We start from the raw sequence: 26401 nt of genomic DNA on the forward strand, positions 1-26401 counted from the left end.
TTGATTATCCTTGTAAATTAATTTTGTGAGAAGCCACAGCTCTTGATAGAGAAGCAGAATTAGCCATTCATCGTGTCATTTTAGAAACAGGGATTTGGATCATCTTTCCTTGTATTTGGCCCTACAACCTCCCTGAGGAATTTGCTTACATACTGGAGTAACATTTAAAGTGTTTACATTTATTTTGCTGGCTATAGGGCAGTAGATGCTGTTCCCATCTCTTTCAATGTAAGCATTTTGATTTTCCTCTTCTATCTACTCATTCCTTTCATTTGTTTACTTTTTCCTCAGCTGGAAAATAGCAAATATCAAATGATCAGGCTGTGTAATGCTTTGAACCCAAATTTGCAAACTTGTAAGAACTGTAATTGGAGCTTCTTAAAATTCTGGTTCAGTGTTTCCCAAGCCATACAGGTGAATGTGGATCTCCAGCCATGTACCCAGGGGAGGGTTTTGTGGTGGTGTCTTCACTCAAAGAGATTCCACACAGTGACATGATGCTCACAACTCTACTTATGAAGGCAGAGGGGGAGATGCAATTTTCAGTGCCCTGGTGTATGGGATTGACTACCCTGGAGGTGAATGCAAATGACTTCTCTTCCTCAGGCTGAGTGGCAGTAACTGAGGGAAACTGAACTGAAAGTTTTGTTCCAGGAGTGTACAAACTTGTCCTTTGGCCAACACTGAGCCGTGACTGGATATGGTAGATACATCTGAACCAGGGAGTCCTACCTAAATTAAAATGCTCTGAATCTTACAGGGTATAGCTATGGGGTCTCAGTCTCATTAGCTGCTTTGATTTGGTGATGTGCCAAATTATATATTAATATTTCATTATTGTTCCATAATACCTCGCTATGTTTTATATGCCTTCATTTCATATTCTCATTCCATCTCCTATTCATTCTTCATGTATCATGACAAAAGCTTTGTAGAGCTGCTGTGTAGGCATAAGACTCAGGTTATTTTGAACCAAAGAGAAAGAAACCCCAAGGAGAAGGATCAGCCTAGAGAGCACATTGCCAAGGACTCCTTTTCCTTGTTTGAGAAATGTGTCAGTTCATATATTGTGTGTGCAAGAGTAACAGGAAGAGACATCAGTCCTCAAATAAGATGATCTCAAGTAAATGAAGTTTTTTTGATTTTTACAAGCTGCAGTTTAAATTCCATGTGAAAGGCAAAGCAACAAAATCTGTCTCTTCAAGTAGATTTTGTAATATTCAATTACATGAGCTTAGTTGTGGCCATTTTTTTAGTAATCTAAACACTGAGTTATATTACTAATTTATTTTTTAAAAGGATTTAGATTCCAGTCTATGAGGATGACATGCTATCCCTGATCAGGACACGATGAAGGAATTAACTATGGTGACGTTTTCATATTTGAGATTAAAAGGAGACACACATCTGCCAAATGCAAGCAAAAGGAAAAATCTTGTTACTTTTTCTAAATCCTCTGAAAGCAGCTGGATTTTTAACTTATCCAAATTGTGAAATTTTGTTGAGATTGATGTCCACATAACAGTGTAGAGAAGCGCAGAATATCATAAGAATTCAGGATGTGCGCTGGTCTCATAAGAGAAAAGTTAGAAAAAAAAGCAAGAGTGCATTTTCTCTTCAGTGGAATAAGCCAATTACTTCCCTTCAACTTCACCCTCATGCAGGCACTTGTTTAAAAACAGCAGATGTTTACACTTACTGACTGTGACTTGTTTTTCTCATTTATTCTGGAGAAATTTTTTGCTTTACTGGGTTTTTCCTGCACAAAATCTGAGCAAAATTTAAAGGGTCCACAGTGTCATCTAATTACATTATTTCTGCTGTCTCCACTAGTTCTTTAGCTACCTCAGCCCAGTATGAGGATGAGCATTGAGAGCTGGAATAATGTATTTGGACCTGGAAGATGTAGGGGAGATTGGAACCCTTCTGTCATAAGTGTCACTATGCTTCTGGCTGGCTGGCTTATCAGGATGGCCTTGGAGTCCAGGCTCCATAATGGGGCTAGTGAGATGAAGTTATTACTAGCTTCTAAAGCACTAAGAAAGTAAAAGTGTTTGGTTTTCCCATTTGGAAATAAAAGCATTGTCAAAGAGGCACCAAAACATGCAGGAGTGTAGTAGATACATTGTCATCAAATACAGAGGAGATGTTCATTTGTAGACTTGAGTTCTGTGCAGTTCTTTTATTACAGAACCACATAGCTACAAACACAGTGTGATTTTTCAAACTTGGATTTGTTTGAAAGATGTGTAGTACTCTATGGGATGCTTCATGCAGGATGTTTTACACCCTGATTTGTGGAACACTGATCTCTGCAAGATTTGTGGATCTCGCAGGGAAAAATACCAGCAAAGCAAATGTGTGTATCTAAAATGAAGTCAGCTTGGATAGCTTCATCTGGTAGCAGAATGATAAACAGCAAAGCTGCCCCCAGCCCTATTCTGAATTTGCTCTGGGTTACACCTACTAGGAGCTTATCATTACAAGCATGTTGGCAGTGACAGTATGCAGTGCCGATTTCAAAGAGATTGAACAAATAAAACATGTCCCTAAATGGATTTAAAATGTAGAGTGCCCCTTTCTAGTTTTCTGTAGCTTGGTGACTCAAAATGCGGCACCAAGAAAGGAGATGAGCAAATGTTGAATGATATGAGATGGCAGCTATGGTTGGCTTAGAGAACTGTTCTGCCTCTGGCACTTTGGATCATGAACTTCATCACATCCAAGAAATGTTAACAGCTCGGCCTGGGGGCTTTAGCAGCTCTGGGAGTCTTTGTGGGTTTGTACTGACAGCTCCCCTCCATCAGTATGCAGCGATTGGCATGCGGGGGGCTCACACGCAGGAGGGTCCCAGCCTGCTATTCTTGTGCAGAAACACCATGATGGGCATCTGAGTGACGTTTTAATTTGATAATGAAAGCACCATTAAATCAGAAAAGAGAAAAATGCCTGTGTTTGTGGCTCAAGATATTTTGTGTGACCACTGAGGTCATTTGAGACAGGCCTGCTGTTGAAATAGTTATACAAGTTTGCCAGCAATGACTCACTGCTGTGGTGGCTGCAGATAAATTCAGTTGCTTTCTACTTGTTTTTGGAGGTTTTGGTATTAGGGGTTTCTGTACTTTGCCTAAAGATTAAAATTCTAGCAAGTTTAGATTCGGTTGAAAAAAGTTAAAATTTCCCACATTTCTTCATATCTGAAATGCTTCAACAAGCTGTGATCAATACATCCTGCTGTCCCTTTTGTCTGTGTCAGAAGGGGATAGAATATACCTTAGCATCATTAAAACCTTTTGTTTTGTCAGTCCTTCATACACCTATTTATAAAGAGATCCTGACTGGCATAAGAATGCAAATAATTTTGGATACTCATTTCTCAGATGTTTTCTCATCTCTCTCATTTAAAGAAATGTATTATGATATCCCATCCTCACCTATGGAAACCAAACTCACAGATTTGGGTTGTGCTAGATGATGTTACACCTCTCTTTCTCTCCATGTCTATATCATATATTCAGAGATATCTATACTTTATTGTAAATAATTGGCAGTGTAAATGGTGGTTCTACTCTGTGGGGCTGCATTGTCATCTTCATTTGAGTGTTACTGTTGAACTGGAGGAAGAAACCTTTCATTACTTTCCTGTTGCTGATAATGATGCAGCGAGAACAGTGTTATTGATGAGTCTTTGCAGCTTCCAGTGAATGTTGTGCATGGAACTGTAAATGCTTTCTTGGTTGTTCTTTGAAGGAATATTAACAATCCTCATATTGTGACTGACACTAAGATATCTAATGTTACTTTGAAAGCACAAGTGAATTAATGACCCTTGTAATGCTTTAATGAAATGGATGAACGTAAAAATTTTGCAGGTGATGAATAGGGGACACAAAATTAAAGGTTTTTTTCACGTAACTCAGTAGACCTATGGTAAATGCATGTGCTGGACTGAAATATCTTTAATTGAGTTGCTACTCTTGTTTCTGTATAGAAACTGAATGAAGGAACACCCATATATTCTAAATTTGGCCAAAGAGTCACTAGCCAAGCTGAATTAAGACACACCTCAACAAAGCAGCAGCAATGTCATCTCTTCCAAATACTGAAATCACTCATCCCTTGATGATACCCTGCCAATACTGCTTGAAGCTTTGTTTCAAATTCCTGAAACTATCTTCAAGTAATCTTCTAAATAATACTTTTCTATAATTTTAACTTCGATCATAACTTAGAAAAATAGCCAAAGCAAAGTGCTGTTTATGTCTTTTTTCCTTTTGAAAGGTGTAAGTATAAAATGATTATTGATATTTTTCTTCCATGAACTGTACCTTGCTAGCTATGAAAATCTTTCAGCAAAACTAGTGGTTTAGTGGTATTACAGATATCTTTACCTCTCTGCTTTGTTTGTTGTTCTTTTGTGATGCCGTAGTGCAACAAATAAATGATGGTCTGTGTTTGCAATTACTCCCTGTGGCTCTTCTCTGCAAAGCTGTGAGGAGAAAAATTACTTGGATGATTGCAAAAACTAGTTCATAGCCAGGAGAGTCCTGATTCTGTACTTGTTTTTTCACAGGCCTCCAGAACTAGCATCAAAGTATGCCAATTTCTCTGAGGGAATGTGCAAGCCAGGCTATGCATCAGCGCTCATGACTGTCATCTTCCCAAAGTAAGTAATCACTGTGGGAGTTTTTCCCCACTTCCCCTGATGACTTCTCATCCTTCAAGGTGGGTGATAGGCAGAGCTTGTCTTGAAAAGTGTCATTGCTCTCTCACTTCATTGGTTCATGGAGAGACCAGTGCTGAAATTCTGGACAATTTGAGTGGTCAGTGGCAATGGCTTAGTTGACTTCAGTCTGACGAGGACTTTGCTCAAAGAGTAGAGACTCCTGGGTGTTGAGTGATGGAACAAATTATGTTGTTAGTGCATGATACAAACGTGTGGTCAGGCTCACTGCTAGTACCAGGTGATGCAATGCTTGGGGAGCTTTGGTCATGATTAAGTTATCTGGAGTAAATAGTAAAGTGTGATGTTTTGTTGTGGTTGATTTGGGGTTTTTTGTTCTTGGGACAACAGGGTAAAGCGTCACTCAGGTGCCTGGAGTTTATAGAATTGCTGGGAGACAGTTCAGGAGATAGATTGGCAGGAACATTAATCTGTTGAGGCTCAAGCATTTCAGTTTGGTGCATTGAATGGAAAATTTGACCAAACAGTTTGACCACTGTACAAGCTTCTTGTTCACGTGGAAGAGATGCTTTAGTGCAATGATCTCTTTGGCAAAAGAGATTGTGGACTTCTTAACATAACTGGCACTTTTCCAAAAGAGATATTTTATTTCTTTTGAGGAGGGAATTTCCATGACCTGTGCATCTAAAGGTTAGGTTGAGTGATCATGGCCTTCCATCCAAGCCTGAAACTGGTGGTATCTTCTGCCTTTGTTTTTGTTGACAAGCACGGTGACTGGAAGCTTTTTTAAAATTAAAAAATACATCTGACATTGCCTTGTAACCAGTAGATACTAGAAACATGCCTTAAAAACAAAACAAAACACTGAAGTTCTCCATCACCAGTGTAAACCAAACAATTATCAGTATTATCTTCTGTGAGAATTTTGGAACTCTGGGTAGAGTATAAATACTAGAACTGAAAGTGAGTGCTTTTAAATCTGTGTTTGTGTACATGCTAAATGTAAATAGTAGAGAGTAGAATGAACTCATTATTACAAAACTATTAATCTTATTTTAATTTTTAAAATACTTTGGCTTTAAGAAGGAGCTGTTTAGCCTCCTAGAATCTGAAGTGATATTTAGTCTCTCCCTCAGCAGCTGCTAGCATATCTCTGTTCAGTCACCTCCCAGTAGCTGCCTGCATTGAACTGATTCCTTGCAAAGAGGTACAAATGTGTCTCTAGTCAAAGGAAATGTTCATACATTGAAAAATTGTATTGACAGTTTTAAAGACAGCATGGACCTTAAAACTTGACTAATGTTGCCTTTTTTTCCTGTGATGTCTTTGATTTCTTTACAAATTAAATTCAGTGTTGGACATTTAATTATTTTACCCAGTTCTGCTGTAAGGATGACTGACCAGTAGTTCTGAAAGAAAAATCAAGCTGCATTTAAAATTCCTTCTCCTCTGCAACTTTCCTTGTACTCAGAGAACTATGAAAGTTAATATTACCAAGCCAGGTATTCAATATATTTAGAACTCTTAAAGCCAAATTATCATGCCTGTTCATTTAAAGATTGGAGCTGCATGATTTGTTTTATTGTAGCTTCTGTTTTCAGTTGATTGTGTCATTAGGAAACCATCATCTCTACAACTGACGTTTTTTAGGCGCGGTCTTTGTGGTAAAATGTGTGTTTTTGTTGGGTGTTTTTAATATTTGGATAAAGTTGGTTTGGCTGTTTTCAAGCATGAATGAAATGAATAAATGTTTTCCGATTTTAAGGTTCCTGACTTTTTAGTGCAATTTTAAATGTGAATAGGCAAAATATGGTGGAAATAGTTGAAATAGAATAAATGTTTCTCAGAGGATGTAGCTGTTCTTGATGCTTTTTTACTGGTAAAAATGAGAATTCAGACTTTAGCAAGCATAAGCAAGTGCTGGATGGATTAAAGAGCAATGGCCTGAGAAATACCAAATTGTGGTTGATGGTAAAGAAAGACTAAGCATTTGTTTGTTTGTTTGTTTGCTTTAATGAGGTCCTCAGTTGATCAGTTCTCATTCTAGCAATACTTTATCCCTTCATCAATAATCCTATCTGGAAAAAATCCTAGGTTGTGAGTACTAAATAAAGGGTCAGTTATTTCTAAAGAGCAATCTGGATTGCCTGATTTAAATGGCCACAGTCCAACAAAATATATGTTAATATATCCAACATGAAATAAAACATCTGGGAGGACCAAATACAGATTTTACCTTCAAGATAGAAAAAAAGTCCTCTATCTTGGAAACAGGCAGAGAAATCTTCATGTCTTCTTCACAAAATACCATTTCTTAAGTGCTATTTCATATGTGCACAAAAAAAGTTGAGAATTTTGTGTGAAACACTGACGTAAAATTAAAATACAAAACCTCACAATCCAAGATTTCTAGACTACTGTGTCCAGTTTCAATGGTAAAGTGTGAGAAGGGAGAGGAAATAAGAGATGGAAGAAAAGCCACAAAAATGAACAACGACTTGCTTAAACAGTAAAATAAACAAGACTCCTAGAAATAAGTAATCTTTCTGAAGCCGAAGTTGTATCCAAATGTGGAGAATAGGAAAGAGCATTAACTTTGGCAAGTTAAATATAAACCATAATGAGGTAGAGCAAAAAAAATGTTGAGGAACAACTTTGTAGAGACTTTAAAAAAATAATAAAGCTTTTTGTCTAACTGTCAAAGGCAGAGAGCCTGTCAGAGATCCCGATGAGCTGATAGAGGTTCCTAATATTACATGTGAGCTGAGGGAAGGTAAAGCTGGTGCAGAGAAGTTATTTGCATTGCTATTCACTGCAGAACAGTTCCCATGTGGACCCTTCATTTCCAGGGGACAGGCTGGGGGAATGTGACAGAAGCTTGACGTTTTGGAGTGAATTCCAGCACAAAGAATTGCTAGGAAAAGTTCTCACTTTGTGAGGAGCTCGGTGTTGATGTTGCCGAGTTACACACGGTTGTATGTAATCATTGCTTAAATTGGCCTTAGAATGGAGGAATGAAAAGCAGTAAACGTGCTGGGCTTTTCAAGAAGGGTCTGGGGGGTTCTTTGGGAAAGTGGAAGCTAAGAGCAAGCCTGGTTTCTGTATCAGGCTCCTCTTAGAACCTAAAATTAAAGAATAGCATTAGTGTTTGTTCACAGATAGAGAGGAGACAAGTTGGCTTTTGCAGCAGGAGCTTCTGCCCTGTAAATCTGCTTGTTGTGTTTCAATGACTGGATCAGCATTTGATAAAGCTGATTCAACTAATACAATACATCTGGATTTCTTTTAAAAACCCATAATACACGCATAAAAAAAAAACCCCAAGCAAACAAACCCATGCCCAAAAAACCAAAACCAACCAAATATTTGCTGTTTGAAAGATTTTTTGGCAAGTTAAACTGGTGTAACGCTGTACTGATTAGATAGTGTCTAGGTAAATAGTGCAAACTGTACAGAAAAGATAAGAAGATTGGACAGTACAGGGATGTTACTACTGGAGTCTTCTGGAAGAAAGTGTGCTGGGATCTCTGGTGTTCTAAGTGCTTATAAACTACCTGGAATGGAGGATGAATAATGAAGCACTAACACATTTTTCCAGGTGGTAAGACCAAAAGCTGACTGTGAGCAATGTCAGAGGGGTCTCACAGTGGTAAGTGGTGGGGCAAGGAAATGGCAGCCCAAATTCAGTTCTGATAGAGATAAAATGGTGTTTGTGGAGAAGACTGATCTGATAGTTTGAGATGTGTGGTGGACTTAGTTGTGCCTTAGTTATAGTGAAGCAGAGCAAGCAGAGTGTGTTCACAAGCCTGTATAACATAGTGAGTGATGTGGTTTGACAAGTTTTAGAGGTATTAAATGCAAATATTGTGCTCCGGGTTTAAAATACATAAAAGTAAGTGCTATTTCATGTTATTTCCAGTTACATTTTTCTGCAAATGGCTCCGTAGTGGACAAAAGATTTTTAAAAAATAAAATATACTTTAAAGCATATTTTATATACCAAAAGTACGGAACTCTCTAAGTTACATCCTAAATGGATGTTGATGGCAGCATGTGGCTTGATGTAGTCCTTCTTTCTTAGGCGCTTTTTACTGGAGTGTTGTCCCATGGACTCAGACATCAGGTGTTGGACAAAATGGATGGCTGGTCTAATCCCTTGTGCCCATGCCTTTATTTTCTGGGTTTTTTAATGATAGCAGAGTGACATAGCTTCAGAAAAACATGCTGTAATCTGAGTCACGACAGTGGCTCCACACCAAGAGAAGTGGGTGCATGATCCCAGAGCTGTATCTCAGTGTAAGGTCTGGCCAGCTGGGCTGCTGCTCACTGTAAATGAAGGAGCTATCTAGTTTCTCACTTTCCAGGACAATAAGATTCTGCCTCTTGCAAATGTCTCAACAGCAGATAATGACTCAAAGTGCCTGAAGTGAAGTTACTGGTTTCAGAATGATACAAAGGAAATGGCAAGTGTGTTTGGTAGAATGGCATCAGTAGGTCGGTGAATTAGACTACTATGTTCAATGAATTGCACTATTTTAGTTGGTCTGAGGTCACCTACGAGTCTGGAGTTAATGCTTTGACCTTTTTGTAGAAGGCACTAACTTGTATTTGCAGTGGTAACCCTGCAGTCTCCTGCGTGTCTGGCCTTGCTGTGGAAACGATGCTGCCTGTGTACAGCTCTTCTATGCCCTATTCTTTATCAAATGAGAAAAGAGATCTCTGCCCACAGTTTGTGGCTGACATGCCAGCCTGGGACAGTTCAGCTACTCAATACTCAGCTGCAATTTTCCAACCACAAGCTCTTGTAATTTGGCAGCTAGTAGTAAAAATTAGAGGAGGCGGTAAATAGAGAGGGAATGTCTGCAGCCTCCAGACTTGTGTATCTGTGTGTGGTAGGGTAACATGGCAAAGAATTATTTAAAGAGTATCTCAAAGTATTTCAGAGTAAGGGAGAAAGGAGAAGTTCAATACACAACAAATCTGTTGGTGTTGTGACCAAAATAGTGAATTTATGATTTGTGATTCAGATACATAAGACTGTTTTTGCACCAAGGATAAGATTGTAAGCATTTTCTAGTCAACTGGTGCTAAGAAACAGCCTTATATGAATCACAAACCTTTTAAAGTCACTTCAGATATAAAATCAAGTCTGATTTGTTTGATTATTCTGGTTTGAACTTCTATTGATAAGCAATTGGTATTTTCTTTACCAGTGATATTTTTCCCCCTCTTATTTTTCAATACTGTAGCCTGCTCATCACTCAGACAATAAACAGCTCTCCTGTAAAGTCTTCTGGGTTTATATTTTCATGCTGAATTGCTTCTTTGTACATAAAGTTCAAAAATTTTAAAGCTTTCATATCAGCAGAGAGTGCATGACACGGATTTATGCCAGCCACAGAAATTTCAGTGGCTTTCTCTGAAGTCATTCTTCTGTGGGTTTTTTTTCTGATGTTTAGTTCCCCCTTGATTTTGTAGGTCACAGACTCCTGTGCCTTTCTCCACTTCCACAGGCTGGGGGAGTATAGATAGGGCAGCACCAGAAGTCCTTTCTTTAGCGTGTAGACTCCTGTCTCCTTCACATCAGAGCCTGGTAAAATTTCTTTGCCGTTTCTTTCTTACAAATACGGTTTTGCAGTTTTTATGCTTTTGGGAAAAAAACCCCATTTTTATATGCAAATGGGGGATAGGGACTTTGGTTGGAAATGGAGCTTCAGCAAGGGCTTTAGTAGGAGTCAGGATAATTTAAAAATGTGGTCCCCTGATCCTAAGTATTTCCACATTCATTTCCATATCTCCTTTCAGGAAGCTGTGCTTCTTATAACAGGCACACAATAGCATCTGTCCATCCCACACATTTCTGCTTTGTTGTTTAGATATTCAGAAAAAAAATATTCCAGAAAGAGAATTTTTTAACCCTCTGCTTGGAATTGACTTTCTGCATGTCTGACTGTCTCCATGCCTCATGAATTACTGCCATACCCAGCATGGGTTTGTACTGAAGTGACAGGACACGAGCTCAGTGCTTAGGGGCTGTCAGTGCAGGTGATGGCTGCTTCCTCTGTGATTAACTATTTAAGGAGAGCAGAGGAAGGTGAAGGATGGCAGCTTCATGTGGCTCCTGAGAGCTCCTGAAGAAATAGGCTGGATAATTAATGTGCCACTGAGGATTGCTACAGAGATTCAAAACTGTTGCCTGACTGTAGTGTGCGGCATCTGCTGCAGAGCTTGGGGTCTTCTCAGTTGCAGTGGACAGTATCTCTTAATATTTTACAATATATAAAATTGTGAGTGTGTGTATGTGTATATATATATATGCTGAATTAGTTATTGTAGTTATTGATAGTAGGGGTTTTTTTACTTCTAAGTTTAAATATAATGTGCATCTCATTTTGAAATACACTGAGCTGGTTCATTTTGTTAATGTGAGCTGTGAAAGCAGCTTGTGTTCAACAAAGAGTACACACATCTCAAGACTTCCACTGAAGTCAGGATCCCTGTGTCTCAGACACTGCTGTGAGAGTTTTCTGCTTTCCTTTAAAACAGGATTGATGCTGTTCTGGGAATGGGGAGTACTCTAATCCCTGTCCCTTCTTTAAACCTCTTGTTCTGTTCCTGTACATTCATTTAGGAATAGTTTGTGATGGTGACAGTGATGGTTTCAGAGCTCACAGTTACATTTGGAGTCCCAGTAATGCTGTAATCACAGCTCTGGAAGGAACTTCCTAGGTGCCAGTGCCCAAAAGGGTGTTTGGTGTTTGGGGAAGCTGAGCTGCTGACCTGGAATCATCACACCTCCCACCTGTCACCACATCAAAGACTAAGAAAATATCATTGTTGCATTATTGAGGTTTGAATTTGAAGGGACAAGTTCATGCAGGTGTATTTTCTGATAGGCAGCACTGAACATCATCCATTTCCTTCATTTTAGTGGTTAACTGTGGCTAAAAGAGTTCAAGACTTACAGGAGGGGAAAGGAAGGGTGAAAGAGAAGTTGTTGGTGCCCTGGTCACTTGAGCTGTCAGGGTTTTCCATTTGTCCAAGCTCCAGGCTGTTAAAAGCCTGCCTGTGCCATGCCAGGGGATTGAAGCCTGCTGCTGCTCACCCTTACCTCCTGTCACCTCCTTGTTCTGTGTTTTGTAAATCCCAGGCTAAACAAACATGCAAGCCAAAACACACACCCTCTCAAATCACTTCTGGTGTCTGGGTAGCACCTCCCCACGCAGAGCTCTGTGGCTTTTCCAGCAACACATCTTCCCATGCAGTCAGCTGCTGTTCCACTGCCACTGCTGGCAAAGGCAATATTTTGCACTTTCCTACCTTTCTTTCCTTGTGAATTTTATGAAGTGGTGCCTTTTTTTTCCTTTATATGTTGGTTCTGGAAAAACTTCCTCAGCTTTTTCACCTCTGCAGTTAGTGTGTCAGATATTATATATAATTTGAAAACAGTTATTAGGAGGATGATTTAAAAAAGTATGTATTAGTGTCAATTTTGAGTGACAATTGGGGTCAGAGTATACAACAGGTAAAATTCCCATGTTTGTTTTATTGTCATGGACTTGTTTGAGATATTTAAATCTCTCATACTTCGGCCTAAAGGTGACAGGTATTTTATCTCACTAAATATTTTTGCAGAGGCTGGCTCTAGTGAATATACAGCACAGTCTGCTAAGAGATGTTTGCTTTCAATGTTCAAACTAGGATTGTTGTCTGAGTCTTGGTGCTATTTATAGCTGGGTCAATTGGATTGCCCTTTATAACACCCTGACTGCTTCAGTCCCTTGAACCTGCCTTGTCTGTAGGAGGAAGCTGGAATTAAGGAGCAGCATTTGTTAACTCATGTCCAGAGTGTTGCAAACCTCTGGTACTGAAGTGGTGGTAGCTAAAGCTTTCTTTAAAGTGTGGTCATTTAACTTAATTTCTCTGCAGCAGATTCCCTTCATTCATTTTTTATTGTAGAGAACAGTGCTTGGGAACGTAATTCCAGAGAGGAGCAGATGAATCCTGACACATAACTTCACTGCTAGCTCTGAAATTCATGCACTGATTGACCAGCTGGAGCTCAAAACACTTTGTACTTTAAAACAAAATTCAATGGCAGCAGCTCATTGCCTCACTGCTGGTGATGTGCATGCTGCTGCAGTCAGGTTGAAGTAGACATGGCATAATGTAAGAGTAGATGTAAAAAAAAAAGAGGAAGAAAAGGAAAAGGCTCTGGTTTTGTTTCTGCATCCCTAAGGAGTTCATGCTGCTCCATCACCTGAGCGAGCAGAGCTGCCTGTGCACAGTGCAATGAACTGGGTAAGTAAAGTAATCCTTAGAGCTGAACATGAGTTTTCCCTCCCCCATCGCCTACTCATTTAGTGCAAGTTTATTTTAAATCCAGACCAGTTCATTGATTCAGTTTATGGAGTTTCCATGTGATTATACAAACCCTGCCAAGGGTGCAGCCTGAGAATTGAAGAGCTGAGGTGATGGCACTGCAAAAGCTCTGGGCACCAGGACAGGGGTGTGGGGAGCTGATGCTCAAGAGACAGAAGTATGGTTTCACCTTCAGTTCATGTAGGTTGTTCTTTCTATCCCATGTTGAATTTTTAATTTTTAACCAAATGTGTATAGTTATACATGCAATTCCCACGTGCTGATCATGACAGTAGATGCTGTATCAGAGCCACTTTTGGTGCTAAAATCTTTCATGTTTGACCTCTCTCAAGAGTTTAAAATGAAGTATGTGAATCCATGTGATGTGCAGGCTTTGTGACTGAAAAGTAAGTCTTCAGAGTCTTTTTCATGACTTTGGAACTAAGTGAGACTATAAAATGAAAGCTGGAACATGGACACAGGGACTTTACTGAGTATGTGCCTTTCTGGCTTCAAAAATGATGCAGAGCATATGTGTTCTTGCTTTAATATGAGTACCCTGCATCATATGTTAGAGTGGGAACAGGACAGGTTTGGTTGTTTTGAGGGTGGCTTTTTTTTTTTTTTTGCTTGTTGTTTTGAGGAATACTGAAGTTATTTTAAATTATGGACTGTTAACAAAAAAAAAAAAAAAGGAAGGAGAGCTTTGAAATGTACAAATAAATAACCATATTTGCGTGAGCATGAAAGATTGTAATAGAAGCAATAAACTTAATTTGTGCTACCAAATGAGCATATTTTATTGTGCATGGGTGTTTGGGCTCTGTTGCTGTGGCCCATCTGCTCTTAAAGCTATACCAGCAAGACTGGTTGACTTCCAGGAAAATCTTGAAAATCTTGCAGGAAAGATTGCTTGAGGTTCTAAATCCATCTGAATGAAGGAAAATATCAATGAGCATGGAATGCAAGATATGAAAAATATCAGTGAGCTTGAAGGTTAAGCTGTAATATCACTGTGGTTTTGATATACAAGCCTTACCTTCTTTTCTCTTCCTCACATTCCCAAAGAAATTATTTTTATCTTTTTTGATTAAAACTCTGACTTTGCCTTTCTGAAAGTTCATATTTATTGGTTCAGGCCACCATGTCCCCAGAGCCCCAACAAGTTCCTTGGTATCTTTGAGACTCTGTATGTCACTGGTGATTTCCTCTTGCTGTAGAAAAGTGTGCAGGTTCCCTCAAAGTTTTCTGAATTGTATTCCAGAGTGGATAATTGTTCCTACTGAACTCCCTACTGGTGACTTTCATCACATTTCCTATCTTTGGGTAGATTTCAAGTCAAATTATTTTCCTATTCTATCTTTCCCTCTCCTCTATTACTGCTCACTTTGTTCTATTATTGAAACATTTCAGGAGTGTCAGTGCATGCAAATGCTGTCACTGAGCCAGTGTACTTTGGCTAAGAATATGGATGAAAAGGCAGCTTGATAATTTATGCAAGATTATTAGACCAAATTAGAAACAGTCTGGGGAGCCCTCCAACTCTACATTAGGCAAAGGAAGGTAAAAACTGCAAAGATTATAAATTCTCTTTGTAACAATTTGAAAAGTCACTTGAGAACATTGTTCAGATAATGTTGTAGAAACTCTGGCTCCACCACAGAGAGAACAGCAAAAGCTCCTTTGGCAACTATTTTCTTGCTACCTTTACTACAATTCTGAGCTGAGTCCCTAAATGAATTGCTAAATACTATCAAAGCAGTGCTGTAACTGTTGCAGTAGTGCCAGGGATCACAACAACTTGAAGTTTCTGTAGTTTCCCAAGTTTGCCCAACCCAACCCACACGTAATGCCGGAAACCAGGGCAAGGGCATTGCCACACACTGCAGTGGGATAGCAGATTTCACTTGTATTGCACACTGTGGGTTCTTATTCTGCTTCTGTCTTGCTAAATTCTGGAGATTCATGCATTCAGTAAAAGTTGTTTCCTTTTTGTGTAATCTGCTGTACATTTAAGAATGATCACAACGTTTTTCTCCTGAAGCTCTTTGAGTTACTTGCACAGGAACATTCTTTGTGCAACTCAGGGCTGTAGCTTACTCCAGTGTCCACCCTGAAAACGAGAAAAACTGTGTCCAGCTTTCTTGAGAAACATTTGATTGTGATTCCTCTGAAACTCATGACATCTGCCATGCTAACTTGCTCTTCTTTCAAGCATAAATAACTGATGTAAACTTCTGGATTATGCAAGTTTCAAGTAACATGCCTTGTACAGTTCTTGGAAAAGAGAAAAGAAGATTTGAGGTTTATATGGTTTCCCCTTTCTAAACTGATATTTGTGTCACACCAATTTTAACATGTTTCTTATCTGTTTATTAGCTGTGCCAGCCTAGGTTCATGTTCACACTGGTGATATCAGTATGATAAAGAGATTGCTGAGAAGTTAGTTAATTTATCTGGGAACTAAACAGATCAAAATATGTGTGACATTCTGAGGGATCTTGGAACACCTGAAACCAGAAGAATATATAACTCTGCCAGTGCACAAAACCACAATGATTTTACTCCTAGATGAAAAGGTCTGTGCATCTGATTTACTTTGGGCTTGCCTCTGTTAGTAAGAGTCAGTCTCTGGTACTTTTAATGGAAGGTGATGCTCTGTTAGCCACCAGAAGTGTTTGTTTCTGGGCTTGGGTTTTTTTTTTTTTAAGCTGTTTGTGACCCAGTGAGTTTCCCTGTCCCTGGAGCCGTCCCTGTGCTCCATGATGTGCTGTCCTGGGCTGGCCTCAGCATGAGCAAGTCCATGGGATGGCAGCTGTTGTGGTGGGAGAGTCTTGCCTCCAGTTTGGAAAGAAAACACCAGCTTTGAGTGGCCTCAGGGATGTTCAAAGCCACACCAGCTGCTCCACCAGGCAATGAATTAGGGATGAGTAGCACAGTATCTATCTGTCCTAGGAGTTGTGTTTATGTTTTAACAATTTGTTTGTAAATGTGTAACCTCATGCATGGATACAGTATACAGCTCCAGGCAGTCTTAGTGTAACCTGTGGCAAAACAAGCAGCTTCTCAGAGGCAGTGGTGGCCAGCTTTTTTTGCTTTTGATTTGTTTCTTAAACAGTGTCTGTGGGGTTTAGGCATCTGCAGAGGAAGATGCTGGTCCCAAGGGTCTGATTAAACAGGCCAGCTCTCAGTCTGCTGTTGCTGACTTATTCCTGCTGTTCTGGGAACGTCTGAGAAAGGATGTCCAGAATTTGAAGGAGGCAAAATATGCTTACAGGTTCTGGGTTAAGGAAAGAAAACTAAAATAAGGAAACTACAACATTTCTCTGGGTTTTTTTCCCTTGTTGGGGATTTTTGTCAGTACATGTACCAGGCATTTCTTCTCCTTAAGGCAGATCTGATCTCCTGGGTAATAATAACTATTTATGGAACAACAGGATACCAAACAGTTTATAAACACTGGGCTTGTTTACTTTTGCTCTGTGACTGCTCATTTCACATAGGGGTTTCCTCATGTGTCAAGGGTGAAGAAACTTGTCTGAGTAGACACATCTGTAAAGAAGTAATTGGTCTTGCTCTGCCATAGTAGCCTGGTGGAAGATCTGTCTGCTCAGCCAAAAATTCCACCTGTGCTCAGTAAGGAAGGTATTTTAGCAGGAAAGTGGTCATCATGTATTTTCTAAAAGGAAAGGAGGAACTGTTCTGCTTCATTCTTCCAGATCTGGCACCTGCTGCTTATGGAGGGTGTGGGTTTGAAATGCTGATCTCTGTCTCTTTTCTGGGAAGCAAATTGTTCATTCTTCAGTATTGCATTACTAGCATTTGGAATAGCTGGAGGACTCCTAAACCATGTCCAGACAGGAAATTTAAAAATCCAAGGCTAATAGTTTGGGTGGGTTTTTTCTCTTTATATTAACAGGACTTAATTTCCAGTCTTTTGCCATCTCTTGTGCGTTGTTGGACAGAAAACATGGAGGAGAAACAGTGCTTCATTCTGTGAAATTAGCTGCCAGACACCACACCCTCCCTGAGGATATGGGAATGATGATGGTTCCAGGCCATCCAGGAGAAAGAGGAGAGTAATCCTGTGAAACAAGCCATGTCTGAAGTTCTCTGAACTACAGAATAAATCATGTAGAAATGCAGAGCTGTGTGAGATGTGCAGTGCTGACTGATGCACCCTCTGTCTCCATCTAAACGGTGGCTGTGAGATGATGAACTGCTGAGATGTTTTGACAGATGCCAGTCAGAGGGGTGCTTTTGACAGGTTTTTTGTAATGATTAACATCACTTGAAGCAGTTGTTTGGGTTTCTGCATGTTTGTTTTAATTCATCTCCTCTTTGTTTCCCTTTCACAGCAGTGCCCAGTTTACCATAATGAGATTCAGGAAGCTGGAATCAGTCTCAGTTAGGGAGGTTACTGTAAATATTTTCACTGACAGAACTGTCTTTATTCAGTTAAGATCTCAAAATACTTGAATGTCATCTTGTGTTAAACAGAAGATCCAGTAATTCAAAAAAAGTGATAGCAGGAGGGCAGTTTATCCTGAGATAATCCTGTCTTTAGCTATTCTAAAGAAATTGTGCTCCCTGAAGATGCAGGAAGCCCAATGAGAGTCAGAGAGAGGTGCATGAGGGAAAAGATTCCTACAGACAGATATACTAGTATTCAACAAGTTGCTTGGCCTGTTATGAAGTGCACAGGCACTGTTGTCTGGAGTTGGTAAACTGAGTAATAATTTGAGTTTTCTGTATCTGGAGAACTTGGAGCAGCCATGAGGGGCTTGTCACTTCCTTGGTGAGGAGAGGAAGCCTCAGCATCCCAGACACCTGGCTGAGGAGGAGCCCTCAACAGCTTATTCACAGTGACCACTGCAGCTAAGAAGTAAAAAATTAGGTGGGAAAAGCAGTGTTAAACACTTGAGACTTTTCTACAGTTGTGGGAATCTCTTGCTTATATAAGTTATTTTTTAGCATAGCACAGACTTTCAGCTGCTACTGAGGTGTTTCTTTTAATACCCAAGACCTGGCATGTCAGCTACAGAGTTAGACACACAGGAGGGGAGGTTTCCAGCATTGTTCCAGTTTGTGAGTGTTGAGAGGCTTTGTCTGCTACATTTTATTTTGGGTTTGGTTTGGGGCTTCTTGGGGATTACAGTGCATCTCTTCATGTCAGACCATTAAACAAAATTTTTAAAAAACAACCTGATTTCTCTAGCAAATCAGAGTTGAAATTCTTGATCAGTAACTTGAAAATAGCTACAAAACAAAGCATGCAGTTAGCCAAGTGCAAAATTCTGAATATACCTGGCATCAATCTCTTCATTTCATCTGCTGCTAGAAGATTTTGGAGACTTGTCTTGACTGTGGAAGCCAAGTGTCAACTCTTCAATATTCTGACTTCATAATGCTGCCTTTCACTGCAGTGCTAGGGAAGGAGATGCTTGTTCTCTATCTCATCTCCCAGGGTTTGTTCTGTGCTGTAGTCCCGGGCTGTTTTCTCGCACGTGTAAGGCAATCACTTCTCTCCTTCTCCTGTTTTTTTCCTCAGAGCTCTTCTTTTGGGCCCATCTGCCTTTTTGTGTGGATGGAGATTGTGTCACACGGATTGTGTCCCTCCTTTATCTCTCTGGACTACATCTCTGTTTACTTTTTTGTTTAAATAAGGTGGTAACCCTTGTTGTTCACAACAATTTAAGGCTCCTACAGCAGTTTGTAAATCTTGTGACAGATCTCTCAGGGTTTTTTTGGGGGGGCGTTTTGGATGGAATGGAGGACTCAGAGGCAGCAGAGAAGAATCAGAGATCGTGTGCTGGTGGACCAGAGGGTTCAGGCTCTCTGGGGCATTTCAAGGCAGCACAAGCACCACTTTGGTGGTTTGTAGGGAGCCACTGCAGAGCTTTGCCTCCCAGGCCCTGTAAATTCTCTCAGTTCCCACTAGCAGATATAAGCTGGTGGGTTTCCTGTAAGCTTTGCTCAGGAAAAGACCCTGCAGTTACCATCACCACTGGAGCATGACAGCCACCTTCACTCTGCTGAAATGCAGGGAGCTGATTTGTTTCCCAGCAGACTAATTGCTCATGGCTTATTATAGAGACTATTTGGTGCCCTGTTCTGAAGACTCTTTGTTCTGGACAGAGTGTTTTAGAATATGTTTGTATGTGCTGGCAAATTTTTTGAGTTGTGCTGGTTTTTTTTTTTAAAGGTCACCTTGGGTTTAGGAGAGTTTAAAGAACTGCAGCAGCTAAATAGATACAAGAAATTCAAACAAATCCTGAAGGTGGTTAGATTGTGGAATTCTTTTCAGCTTTTCAGTCTGAACTTCCTTAAATTTGCCAAATGACTCATTTACATCTGTATTCTAAGGCCTTCCTGGCTTTATTTCCTACAACTGCCTTAGAACTTTCCAGGTTTTCTTCAATTACAGTGTTTCATTAAAATTATCCTTGCAGGATTGCCTTAGTTTCTTCACACAGTGTCACTTCATTCTGATCTAAACCTGTTTCTCCACTATGGAGCTAAAATAACTACTAGCATTGTGCAGTTCCCTTTCTCTGTGAGATTTGTGTTGCCTTTGCCTTATCTGTCCAAATGAATGACAGATGTTTTTGCATGGGCTGGTCCCTGGTTTTATGCTGCACAGCACAATAGGACCTCAGCTTTCATCCTCAACTCTGTGGTGATTAGCATTGTGAGTAACATTCCTGGAGTCCACTGGGTTATTCTGCTGGCAAAAGATTATTTTGCCCTTTCTGTGCAAGGTATTTCTTCCTGTTTTTGCAGTTTTGCACACTGTACTCTTTGGGTAGCTCTGGGCACTATGAGCCAGTGCCTTATCTATCCTTTTCCTTCCATGGTAAAATCTGTTTATTCTCTAGACCACCATGTCTCCTGGTATGCTGCGATACTGCAGTGTGATACTACAAGAATGAAAACACTTGTCAGCTCATTCTGCTGAGCCACTGTTCATGATTTCTGTAATTGTCTGCCTCTGAACCTGTAGGAACTATTTGGCAGCTGGATGATAATGATCTTACTTTAACATTTGATGTGATGCCATGTTTTTTGTATTTGGAATGTATATTGGAAACAGCAGAAATGAGTTTTGGCTGGAACTTCAGTGCAATCTTGCAGGCAGTAAATAACAAAGAGTTTAACAGGAAAAGAGAATCCAAACACTTTGTGTTCTGGGTTAGCTTGTATGAATCAGCAAGTCTGTGTTGCTAAATAACAAGATCAGATTGCTAAATGTAACCCAAATAGTATAGCCATGTAGAGACATAACCCATGGGATTCTGCTCCAAAACTGATCTACAAAAAACCAGCAAGCTGCCTCCTTTTCACATAGCTGAACCCTGAGCTGGGACTTTCTCTTTTTAGTATTATTACAGTGATGTGCTGCTTTCTCCTTGTTTACACTTGTATCGCTCCTTTTAGTCTCTCGTAAAACTGGTATTAAGTTCATCCTTCTCATTTGTCATACTTTCAGTGACAAGATCTGCCTCCTTTCACTAACTCCCTCTTTTCCACTCTATTAAATTCAGGCTTATTGGCCTCTGCAGGACTCTGGGGACAGTTACTGCCAACCACTTAACTGTTAGCTGACTTAAACGTAAAACCTTTTTGTCTTTCCAAGGAAATCTGGGAGCATTCTGACAGCTCATGCAAGCTGATTGCAAGCCTATAGTGGATTTAATTGCAAAGATAAATTATTACATGATAATTTCCTGTAAAATGTGCAGAATTATTTAATCCTTGTATGTGGGTACCTGAGACTAGGGAGAAAAACAAGATAAGGCAGAAGAAAGGTCGTCTGTCTGACTGAAGGAAAAAGAAACTAGATTTGAATTGCATCTTCGTCTGCCAGATGTTGCCACAGGGTACCCTACGAGTTTGAATGTATTAAGTTTGAGCAGCATGTTATGTAATGCATATACACTTATCATGAAATGGTGGGCATGAACCTGCCTTTGGAAGGAGGAGAAGCTCATCTGTGGCTCCTGTGCCAGAGCTCATAAGCCTCATGGATGGCTTTATTCTCTCTGGCATGGCTCTCCTGCTTCTGGGAGCAGGCTCCTACCTCGCTGTGGCCGTGCATGCCAGCCTGTCTCAGCAGCACAGCTCTGTGTTACACAACGGGGATGTGCCACCAGGTCCCTGACGACCAGGTGGGTTGGAGCATCCACTGGGTGTGACGTTGCATTTCTCATTTGTGCTCACTAATCAGAGGGAGGTGGAGTCTAACATCTTGTGAGCATCTTGAAGGAAAAGTCAGGGCATTGCAGAAGAGTAACACCATGTTTTATTAATGAGTAATAGAAATGCACAACAGTGATGGAAATAATTGTAAAGCAAACATGGTACTAATAGAATAGAGGCTATAAAAGTTAGAGTTTAGCCTCATGGGAAATTTGTAAATGTTGAATCCTTTGCTGCCTTAGCTATTTCTTCTTAGAATTTTCATTTCTAGATGCTCTGAATTACATTGATGAGGAAGGAAGAGAGCCCCTTACTTTTCTTGCATTTCAATTTTCAGACAACTAGCAAAACCTCTTGACCAGAGGGAAAGTGAAGAGATTTTCTTTTTTGCCTGTGTTGATTCAGTGTAGTATTCTACTTCTTGAACTAAGCAGGAAAGAAAAGACCAATAATGGGATTTCTTGTAGGCTGCTAATTTAGTGTGTTATGTCAATGCTTTCTGCAGTGCTTTTACCACCTGAGTTTAAGTGATGCAACTCTGAATTTACTGTTGGTTTGCCTACAGTGAGGAGGTAATAAAAAAAAAGTGCCCAGTAGTTATGTCTATGCTTTGGTATGTGGAAGAGTGAAGAGGAAGCTAGAATAATTCAATTACAAGCATAAGAGGTCTGCCTGCTGGGACCTGTGCCATGGAAATGTATAGATTTCATTTTTTTCCTAAAGCACACATCTCCTGCAAGTACTGTAAAATGTACTTACAGGAGGAAAGAAGCCAGCTGAGGTACCTGAGCAATAGTCAGAGTGTGTCTCACCCCTGCAAGCACTAGGAATTATGTAGGAAAATAAGCATTAGCAGAGCTCTGTGGAAGCAGGCAGTGTATTTCATAGCAGACATTCAACAGTCCATTAGGACTTCGGGTGACATTTCCTCAGTGTCTGAGGTGCTTATTAAAAGCATGTCCATTATGGATTATACTTCAAAAAAGAGGCATTTGTGAGCATGGATCCCCCACTGCAGTGTAATATTAATGTTGGTTTTTAAAAATTATTTTAAAGAGAGAGAAGGATGTGCCCAATGAAGGTATAGCTCAATAAATCTTTGCTGTGTGCATGATGCTGTGGCATAAATGTGCTAAGAAAAAATGCATAGAAAATATTTTCACAAGCTGACTCTGGTTTCTTTTGTGATCAGTTTCAGATCCTTGACTTTAAACCAACATTTCCAAAGTTTAGTCTATACCCATGTTTTATGAACTAGTCTCTTTTTTTAAAGCTATATATGCTACAGAGCTGTGGGAGCCAAATGCATTCAATACCTCAGAAATCTAGGCCAAAGTTTTATAGACTTATTTTACTTAAATTGCCTTAGAAAACTGAAGTCTGGGTAGCCTATTTTAAAAATGTTGACCTCCATGACTGAAAGCTGCTAAAGCACAGAATTTCACACAGTGATGGAAAGGCATTCTTCATGCTGACCATCCCTTCAAATGGTGTAATGGGGTAATAGTTATGAACAGTTTGATAAAACTTATCTCAAAACAATTTCTGAGTCACTCTTGGCTTAGAATTATTTAATTCAAGAGAAAGTAGTCCAAGTATTAGATAGTTTATGAGTAAATTTACTTGGTTCCTACTTTGCAGACAGGGAAAGGATTAAGTTCAGCCTTCTTTCTCCTTCTCTCGGATAGGGAAAGATAGTGAAGTGAGGGCTAAGGAGTCTAAGGTGCTTCCAGAAGGAGGTATCAAGGCTCCCTCTAGGATGGCTGCTGGGAAGCAGGAGGGACAAATCTCTGAAGAAAAGGCAGGCTGTGCCCTGTGGATTACAGAAGTGGGAGTAATTTGTGGGTTTGCCAGCCTTTCCTAAACCACTTTAGGTGTTTGTGTTGTCAGGAACCTTGGCCTCATCAGAAGGATTCTGTCTGGGTTTGTTATAGTCCTAAGTGAATCCTAACACTCTTTGGATGTTCACAGACTACTTCATGCTTAGGAGGCCTCTAAGTGCTTTTTGGACTCAGGCTTTGATAATACTTGTGGAGAATAAAACCAGCCATCTAGCTGCCAGCATAACCCAAGTGCTGGCTGTGTTTTCTGTTCCCCAGTCTCTTGCTTAATACCTGTGTTGGATCAGCTGGATTGATGCTGAAATGATGTAGAAAAGGAGCCTCAGATCAGATAAACTGAAGTCCCTATTGCTCCTATGGTGTGTTTGTATTCAAGAAATATTCTGCTTTGTGCTGTCCAAGATGGCTCATGAGTATAAATTATAAAACCAGATCACATGTCTGGGCACATAATTTTCAAATTTCTGACCTCTCTGCCATGAGGCTATTGGGGAGCCTTGACTAATAAAGGGATTGTTCAATTATTAATTTGACTCAATCACAAAAGTGAAGCATCTTTCCTATTTGTGCTTATTAGTTGTATAAGTTTATGTTTGTTGCATGGTTCTGTAGTTTGTCAGATGACTGTGCTGAAGAGTAGCTTAGAAAAAAATAAAATCAAAACATTAGGGAGAAATGGTAGTCACTTTTGCAATCTGTTTCCTTTGCAACACAAGTTAACATTTTAAACAATGCCATGATGTGCACACTCACTGGACGTGCTGGGCTTTCTTGTTCTTTTAATCTCTGCTCTATGACTGTCCTTTTGTCCTTGCCTGCAGCAGCACTGCTGGCTGTACCACAGCCCCGAGTCTCCCAGCACAGACAGTGGTGTCACACAGCTCTGGTGCTAACTTATTTATCAGTCCTACCACTCCACTTAAATTGTGAAGGTGTGGAATGGTGTTGGGTGTTTGTATACATAGGAGAGCTTTGACTAAACAGCAAAGACCTTGATTTATCAAATTATCCTTGTGTGGTTTATGCCAGGTAAATATGACCATTAGCAATGGGATGACATTAAAGCTACAGATTTCCAGTTTTGTTGAATGTCAGATTTCAACTGTGATTTCCAGAGGATGAAATCCTCTATTTTTATGCATTAATCCAATTTTCATGAGCTCTTCATAGCCAAGCATTAGGTCAATGGAATAGCTACGAGTAATGATCAAATTAAAGCCCTTTTTTTTTTTTATTTTTGTAATCTTACCACTTGATTAGGCTGATTGAGGTCATCAGGAATTACAGCACTTGTATAAAATGGGGTTTTAGCAGACCCGTGTTTCTGAGATTTGACCTGGATAGGAATTGAGCTCTTGCAAGTTTGTTGTTCCTTGCTTCATGGGGAGAAGGATCACAGCATCACTGACTAGGAGGGTTGGGCAGGGACCTCTGGAGGTGATCTAGTTCAAACCTCTGCTCAAAGTGGGGTCACAGGTTGCTCAGGACCATGCTCAGTTGTGTTTGAGCAACCTCTCTGCTCAGCCTGTTTCTGTGTTTGACCACCATAGCAGTATTATTATTTTCAAAGGAACTTCTTGTATTTCAGTTTTTTCCCTTTGCCCGGTGTGTTGTGCACCCCTGAGAAGAGTCTCTCTGCCTGCTTGACTGCCCCTGTCAGGTGTTTATGCACACTGATCAGAGCCCCCTGAGCCTTCCCTGTTCAAGGCTGAGCAATCCCGGCTCTCTCAGCCTCCCCTCGTGGCAGATGCTCCAATCCTTTAATCATCTTAGCCTGCTGGACTTGTTCCAGTGTGTGTCTCTGCAGAGGGGAGCCCAGCAGTGCCCCAGCCCTGCAGCAGAGCCCCCCCAGTGCTGAGCAGGGGAAGGGTCCCCACGCTGGGGGCTGCTGGCTGCCTTTGTCACCAGGGCATGCTGCTGGCTCGTGCTCATCTTGCCCACCAGGACCCTCACCTTTGCTTGTGGTACAACCAGTGCCCCATCTCAGTGATACCCTGAATAAAGGCCTCATTCATCTTTTGAGTTATCTCTCTTCCTTCAGTTTCCTTAATTACACCCTTGCTAATCATTTAAAAAGAGCCCCATTGATCATGAGGTAGGCTACCACGGAAGCTGCCACTAAAACTGCTTGGAGGGTGGATTCTTTGTCATGCTTCTGCCCATAACAGCAAGTATTTTTTGTAAGTTAGAGGCATTTGTTTTCATTTGTACAGACAGGAAGGAGGTGGAGGATAGAGTGTATCTGTCTGAAGCTTTAGCTCTCCTCCCTGTTGCAATTTGTAAAGCTGCTCTCCTATTTTTCAGCTTTCAAGCCTCATATGCTGAGAAAGTAACTTCAGAACAGTAAAATACCTCTGAGCAGTGTCTGGTCTCTGTCACACCACTAAACTAATCACTGCTAAATCACGCATCCTAGGCTGTATGTATGCAGGAATTTTAAAGAGGCTTAAGAATGTAAAGATTGAGCTGCTAACCAAAATGAGCAATCTCTCATTAAAATCAGACTTTCAGTTGCAGGAATGAAAGAAACAAATATATTACCTAAACTTGCCAATAGACTTGAGAAACCACAACACAATGAATATGCTCTACCAGGAAAACTCTTTAAAAGGAATGCTAAAAATAGAACTCCAAACATCCAGTTGACCATGGAATGACGGATCAGCAAGACTCCTGTAATTCAATGTGATGCAGTGGGAACCTATTTGAAGTTTTGCTATATATGTAATGGCTCAAATCTCACATTTCAATTCCCTTTTCTTCTTTGCTATGACCTGTTGCATCACTTATGACAATTCATTGTGCTTTTCTTATACTGCCTTGTATTGCTTTCCCCCCCTCCATTTGCAGCTGTTTTGTTCTCCCCATCTTCTTTTTACTTGCTTCACTGCTAAGCTTCAAGGACTAATCTCAGACGGGGTCCTAGCAGACTGTAGAGGTGTGACTCTGAAATACGGTTTTAAAAATTAAACTCTCTAGTCCCAGTCACCAGAGAGCCTGTCCCATTGTCTGTGGAATCCTGTATTTATGGCTTTTCTTGTTATGTCTTCCTGGTGATGTTTTCTGAGCTGATGTGATGTGACTTTACAGGAGGGGATGGAAGAAGTGTGACATATTAAAACTGGTGGTCTTTTAGGTTACTTCAGCCAACAGCCTTTACCACTGTCAAGCTGGCTCTTCTCAAAATGTGTTTTTTCACTGCATTCCTTCACAGGTCCTTCAGAAGCTCTTTCACACCAGCTCTGTAAAGCCCCCTTTAGAAAGAGGCCCAAAGTGCTCAGGCACTGGTCCTGTGCTCTTTCTCCCACCCTGTGCT

At 40.3% G+C, this 26401-nt stretch overlaps 1 protein-coding gene across 8 annotated transcripts in view; it reads left to right on the plus strand.

Annotated features, from left to right (window-relative positions):
* The window catches only part of ST3GAL3 (ST3 beta-galactoside alpha-2,3-sialyltransferase 3), a 172364-nt gene that overhangs the window by 62431 nt on the left and 83532 nt on the right, over positions 1-26401 (plus strand). For all 8 annotated transcript variants that reach the window (XM_063165932.1, XM_063165931.1, XM_063165937.1 and 5 more), the window contains one exon: positions 4574-4666. In XM_063165932.1, coding sequence (XP_063022002.1) covers positions 4574-4666 — 93 coding nt within the window. The remainder of the gene's footprint in view (positions 1-4573; positions 4667-26401) is intronic.

Source organism: Melospiza melodia, chromosome 11 (assembly GCF_035770615.1).
Source record: "Melospiza melodia melodia isolate bMelMel2 chromosome 11, bMelMel2.pri, whole genome shotgun sequence".
NCBI classification, from domain to species: Eukaryota; Metazoa; Chordata; class Aves; order Passeriformes; family Passerellidae; genus Melospiza; species Melospiza melodia.